Genomic DNA, 6,880 nt, shown 5'->3' with positions numbered 1-6,880 from the left:
TAGCTCTCGGTGCACGGAAAGGCAGTCCTGTCGGTTGACTGAATGATGCACAATGAAACGAAGGTATTCCAGCACTCAGAATCTTCTTTAAAAAAATATTTAAATTTTTATTTTGTAAATATTAAAATTGCAAGGTCACATCCTGGCATATCATCCAAAAAAGAAAAGATCTACGCGTTTCGGACTAGTGTGCTTGCGTCCTTATTCATGATCTGAATAAGGACGCAAGCACACTAGTCCGAAACGCGTAGATCTTTTCTTTTTTGGATGATATGCCAGGATGTGACCTTGCAATTTTAATATTTACAAAATAAAAATTTAAATATTTTTTTAAAGAAGATTCTGAGTGCTGGAATACCTTCGTTTCATTGAGCTTCAGGTTACGCCATTAGTCGGTGGGGTGGGAAGGAGTGGCATTGCTAACTTTTTACCCAAGCTTTATAGAATGACTCACCCTCACCCCTGCTTCCTCAGCACTTGTGCTGAATAATTCTCAAAAACATATGTACCCATATAACATTATAATAGATTATGTTTTTATTCTGCAATATTATGGGTGCCCTAAATCTACATTACCCTAGCCCCTCTGTATGGCCATTCATTGGTCAGATGCCCTCAAACAATGTTCAGTGTTAATACATGGAGCTTGATGATCGGATTGTTAGACTGGAGAGCTGTTGGTATGCAGTGTCTATACACACATATAAGAGCACTGCACAAGAATGCAGCAGTGAAGGAGTGTGCCGCGCGCTCCCCTCCCCTCGGTGCCGCCTCCCAGTGGGCAGGACGGGCAGTGTTAGGTTGTCTGCACCCTGCGTGTGCCCCTCACTGGTGTTAGCCTGTCAGGGTGCAGGGTGACAGGCTGAATCCATCCAGCAGATCTGTGCCAGCAGATAACGAGGGAAGACCGAGCCCCGCTGATTGGCAGAGCCGTGCCCGCTGCATCCTCACCAGCGCAACACGAAGGGACCTGAATTGTCAAGATGGCAGCAGCAGGAGCAGGCAGGTGATGTGCACATGGACGGATGTGTACAGTGTCTGTAGGATTCATGTGTGCAGCCCGGGACAAAGAGTACATGGAGCCATGGATCCATGTAGAGCAGCTCCCCGCATGATGCGCGCAGGGGACCTGCACCACTAGACACTGCCCTGCTCACCCTTCCCACTGTACGGACTGTGCCATTCATCCTGCTCGCCTCTAACTTGGCCGGCATGGCAGACGCGCTGTCACCCGCCTCCCCGGAGAGGGACGTGGAGATAGACCCAGACTTCGAGCCGCAGAGCCGGCCCCGTTCCTGCACATGGCCCCTGCAGCGCCCCGACTCTCAGGCCAGTCCTGCTAAGCCTGGCATCAGCGGGGAGGCTGGGGACACGTCGTCCATGATCCCGGAGGAGGAGGACGATGACGAGGAGGTGTCCACCGCTTCAGCAGCTGCAGCCGGGGACTCTGGAGAGAGAGGAACACTGCTGCTGGTGAGCGGCGGAGATGTGGCGACCATGACGGTGCTGGCCGCTCCGGTCGGTGGAGTGGAGACGGTGCTGGCCGCTCCGGGGGCTGGAGGCAGCGCTGTGAGCGGGGCGGCAGGCCAGCAGAGGAAGTGCTCGTCCCGCAGGAACGCCTGGGGGAACATGTCCTATGCAGACCTCATCACCCGGGCCATAGAGAGCTCTCCGGACAAGAGGCTCACCCTGTCCCAGATCTACGACTGGATGGTCCGCTCCGTACCCTACTTCAAGGACAAGGGGGACAGCAACAGCTCGGCCGGCTGGAAGGTGAGGAGGAAGGGGGGACGTCTAACCAGGCGAGCAGCACTACCAACCTCAGCTGGCACACCATGCCCTGTGTACACGGGCACAGGAAGCTCTACAAAACTATCGCTTCAGTGTGTGTGCTTGTATGTATGTCTCTAATCCAGTAGGTGTATTCAGTACAGTGTGTGGTTATGTGTATACAGTAGGTATATGCACTACAATGTGTGTGCTTATATGTATACAGTAGGTATATGCAGTACAGTATGTGTAGTTATGTGTATACACTAGGTATATGCAGTACAGTATGTGTAGTTATGTGTATACACTAGGTATATGCAGTACAGTATGTGTAGTTATGTGTAAACACTAGGTATATGCAGTACAGTGTGTGTAATTATGTGTATACAGTAGGTATATGCAGTACAGTGTGTGCAGTTATGTGTATACAGTAGGTATATGCAGTACAGTATGTGTATTTATGTGTATACAGTAGGTATATGCAGTACAGTGTGTGCAGTTATGTGTATACAGTAGGTATATGCAGTACAGTATGTGTATTTATGTGTATACAGTAGGTATATGCAGTACAGTGTATACAGTAGGTATATGCAATACAGTGTGTGTAGTTATGTGTATACAGTAGGTATATGCAGTGCAGTATGTGTAGTTATGTCTATACAGTAGGTATATGCAGTACAGTGTGTGTAGTTATGTGTATACAGTAGGTATATGCAGTACTGTGTGTGTAGATATATGTATACAGTAGGTATCTGCAGTACACAGTGATTGTGTGCTTATATGTATACAGTGTAGTGTGTGTATATATACAGTGTGTGGGGATACACATATATCGTTTGTTGTGTTACATGTACATGAATTACAATGTGGGAACTTATATCTGTTACATGTATAAGGAGTACAGTGTACTATTCTTTAATGTATATGCAGTACAGTGTGTTGGGTTATGTATATAGTTTAGTTCGCTTAGTGCTTTTATTATAGTGGTTGTATATATGTCTACTGTATATTTTTCTTACATGTATATGCAGTACAGTGTTTGTGTATATGTACATGCATATGTTTGACTATGTATACAGTGTAGTGTGCAGTGTGTATATTTATGTATACAGTGTATTATGCTACACACTTGCATTATAGTGTGTGTGTATACACATATGTATACTTGAAGTGGGCTAAGATACTACCGGAAAGTGTGTGGTGTAATGTACAGTAAAATGTGTGTGTTTATATATGAATATAGTATAGTATGCTTATATGCAGTGCATGCATTTATTTATGCAGTACAAGTGAATGGTCTGTATGATTTTATATATATATATATATATATATATATATAAAATATATGTCTGGACGCACATGAATCAGATAGCAGCCCACATCGTGTTCTCTATTAGATTCTGCGCAGCACTGCTTCAGCATAGACGGCTCTGTTTACAAATACCCATCCATCGTGTGGAATATGTTCATATGGAGATCTCTACATACACTCTACAGATTTATAGACTTAGACTTGCAACAAAGAGCTACGTATGTAACATATCCTTATGAGACAAATTCACCTGTAGCTATGAACACCCCCATGAAGGTCATAGTATCTAGAATAGAATCAAATACCTGCATGCCATTTTGTCTATATAGAAATAAGGATCTTTATGTCAGTGGCACTTACATCTTACCCAGCACACTTTACAGTCATGGGAAACATTATACATTGACATATAGACCTGCCTGGCCATATTCCAAAGGACCACAGCCAAGGTATACAGGATCAGTGCAAAAAGCCTCCAGACCCTTGAAATACCACAGGCAGGCTTAACGTGTCATATACTTTGTCTATTCTTTATAAATATTACTCTTGTATATATATTTGGGTTAAAGAGTGGTAGTACTATAAATATTTGGGTGGTAAACATTTAACTTCCTATAAAACATTGATGTGTGAACTGTTACAATGATTCCCTTTTAGCTGTGTGATTATAGAGATTAAAGGGAACCTGTCACCAGGGACCTCATTTTCACTAAAGACAAGTTGCAGAAGCCCATCACACCTGCATTGCAAATATGTCTTTCTGCCTTCTCTAAGCATTTTTCCTGACAGAAGCCTCTGTTTTTGTTTTGGATGCATTTAAAAAAACAACACATGACTTGTCAGTGCTGCTCACTCAGCTCACAGCCCCCACCTTTGTGCTGTAATAGGCTTCTGCTTCCTGTCTTTAGTGAAAGAGAGGTCCCTGGTGACAGGTTCTCTTTGAAGCTGCCCACTGTCAGGTAAAGTAGTGCAGAAAAGTAGTGATCATGCTTGTGAGGAGTATAGTCTCTACTACTTGGCCATTTGGCCCTCACACTTTCCCAGCAGCTCTTCCTGTCAGTGATCATCTGCTTTTACTGTATTTCTGTATTGTGGGCCTTATACTTTCTCTAGAAATCCTACAGCAGGTTTTATATAGTTAAAGGGCCTCACATGTTTTTCTTTTTTATGTTTATATAATTACAATTATAATGAAAAGTTAGGCTCAGTTCACACTATGGTTGTGCTTTCCATTGCTAGTATCCGCCTAGAAAAGTAAAAAACTGAAATTAAACAGATCATTTTTAAATCCCATTGAAATCAATGTAAATTTTGATGTCATCCGTTGTCATCAGTTGTACAGTGATCTATTATTCTTCAGTTTTTTTCATGGAACAAAAGACGGAGCTTGCAGTACTTTCTTTCAGTTTAAAAAAAAAAAAGAAAAACAGATTCAAAACCGATGGTGCCAAACTGACAACAACGGATGAGATAAATTTTTTTTACATTGAAGTCAATGGGACAGTGTCAGTTTTTACATTTTTTTAGATGAAGAAATATACAGAAATAGTTAATAGTTAATAAACAGTTAATATTAGATACATTGATAGAAAAATAGATGATGGACAGATTATAGATAACTAGAAAGAAATATAGCTAGGCAAATAGAAATAATAGATCAATAGGTAGATAGGCAGTTAGAAATGAGAGATCAATAGGTAGGTAGATAGATAGAAAAGGGGATTGATAGGTAGGTAAAAATTAGACATCTATAGATTGCAACTATTATGAGGGATACATAGACAGACAGATAGATAGATCAATGTATGGAAAGTGAAAAAGTGTAATTAAAAAAACTGATTCTTCAAAAAAACCTGGTACTAGCTGACACTAAGGCTACATTCATACGCCCGTTGCCTGCTGTACCGTAGCATGGCAGGCACACGGCGGCGCGCAGGGAGAGGAGTAGGAGGTAAGCGCTTCTCACCCCGGCCCTCTCAATAGGGATTTATGGCGCACGGCACCGTATGCAGTGAAAGGATAGGACATGTCCTCTTTTCACGGGTACGGACCGGTATGGTGCCGCACGTGTGCAGCACCGTACCGCTTCCGTACAATGCCGTGTGCCAATTGCCGTCTATGGGGGACGTATATCTGCCGTATATACGTCCCCCATACGGCCGTCTGAATGTAGCCTAAATGTTAGGGTATCATTGAGGTAAAACTGTTCTCGTTGCCCAAGAAAACCAATCAGAGCTCAGCTTTAATCCTATAAACAACTTTGGGAAAATGAAAGCTGAGCTCTGGTTGGTTGCCATGGGCAACTAGAACAGTTCTGCTCTAAGAGACCTATGACAAATCTCCCCCAAAGAACGGATATGCTGACGGTGGTGTTATTTTAACACCACAATTCTGTCTCTTGCCCGGTTGCTGCACTCAGCTCAATATGTGTCTGTTTGCATGTATGTGCACATGTACTGAGCCATACACATTAAGCACATAGGGGGGAATTTAATAAGATTATTAAATCTTGACACACCATCTAGCGCATGACACACCAGATTGTAAGATGTTCTGGTAACACCAGGACAACACTTGTCACCCAGAATCAAATCTATGCCAGAAAGCTAAAGTTTGCCAGCCCAACCCCCCGCCCCCTTACTACCACTTTTCAACAAAGTATGAGGGGTGGAAAAGAGGGGGAAAGTTGTGATTTCCTGGAAGAGCTCCACAAATTGCTACTTTTTCATGCCTTGTACAAAGTATGATAAATCCCCCCATAGAGTAGTTACAATGTAGGGGGCACACAAATTATATAAGGTATATAGGGAAATAATATTTTATTATGCTTACAAAAGATTTCCAACAGGAAAGTAAATATAACTGACAATTATACCTTATTTTGTATATTAAAACATACACTCACCGGCCACTTTGCCTTCAGAACTGCCTCAATTCTTCGTGGCATAGATTCAACAAGGTGCTGGAAGCATTCCTCAGAGATTTTGGTCCATATTGACATGATGGCATCACAATGTTGCCGCAGATTTGTAGGCTGCACATCCATGATGCGAATCTCCCGTTCCACCACATCCCAAAGATGCTCTATTGGATTGAGATCTGGTGACTGTGGAGGCCATTTGAGTACAGTGAACTCATTGTCATGTTCAAGAAACCAGTCTGAGATGATTCCAGCTTTATGACATGGCGCATTATCCTGCTGAAAGTAGCCATCAGATGTTGGGTACATTGTGGTCATAAAGGGATGGACATGGTCAGCAACAATACTCAGGTAGGCTGTGGCATTGCAACGATGCTCAATTGGTACCAAGGGGCCCAAAGAGTGCCAAGAAAATATTCCCCACACCATGACACCACCACCACCAGCCTGAACCGTTGATACAAGGCAGGATGGATCCATGCTTTCATGTTGTTGACACCAAATTCTGACCCTACCATCCGAATGTCGCAGCAGAAATCGAGACTCATCAGACCAGGCAACGTTTCTCCAATCTTCTACTGTCCAATTTCGATGAGCTTGTGCAAATTGTAGCCTCAGTTTCCTGTTCTTAGCTGAAAGGAGTGGCACCCGGTGTGGTCTTCTGCTGGTGTAGCCCATCTGCCTCAAAGTTCGACGTACTGTGCGTTCAGAGATGCTCTTCTGCCTACCTTGGTTGTAACGGGTGGCGATTTGAGTCACTGTTGCCTTTCTATCAGCTCGAACCAGTCTGCCCATTCTCCTCTGACCTCTGGCATCAACAAGGCATTTCCGCCCACAGAACTGCCGCTCACTGGATGTTTTTTCTTTTTCGGACCATT

General features: G+C 43.4%; 1 protein-coding gene across 1 annotated transcript in view; it reads left to right on the top strand.

Moving 5' to 3' along the window:
- The first annotated feature begins 762 nt into the window (after positions 1 to 762).
- FOXO3 (forkhead box O3) overlaps positions 763 to 6,880 on the top strand; it is an 86,261-nt gene continuing 80,143 nt past the window's right edge. Inside the window, exon 1 of the mRNA XM_072141833.1 lies at positions 763 to 1,773. Coding sequence (XP_071997934.1) covers positions 1,213 to 1,773 — 561 coding nt within the window. The 5' untranslated portion in view covers positions 763 to 1,212. The remainder of the gene's footprint in view (positions 1,774 to 6,880) is intronic.

The sequence above is a fragment of the Engystomops pustulosus genome, chromosome 3 (assembly GCF_040894005.1).
Source record: "Engystomops pustulosus chromosome 3, aEngPut4.maternal, whole genome shotgun sequence".
In the NCBI taxonomy this organism is placed as follows: domain Eukaryota; kingdom Metazoa; phylum Chordata; class Amphibia; order Anura; family Leptodactylidae; genus Engystomops; species Engystomops pustulosus.
Note: the sequence above shows the minus strand (reverse complement) of the source record. Positions and strands in the feature narration are given on the sequence as shown.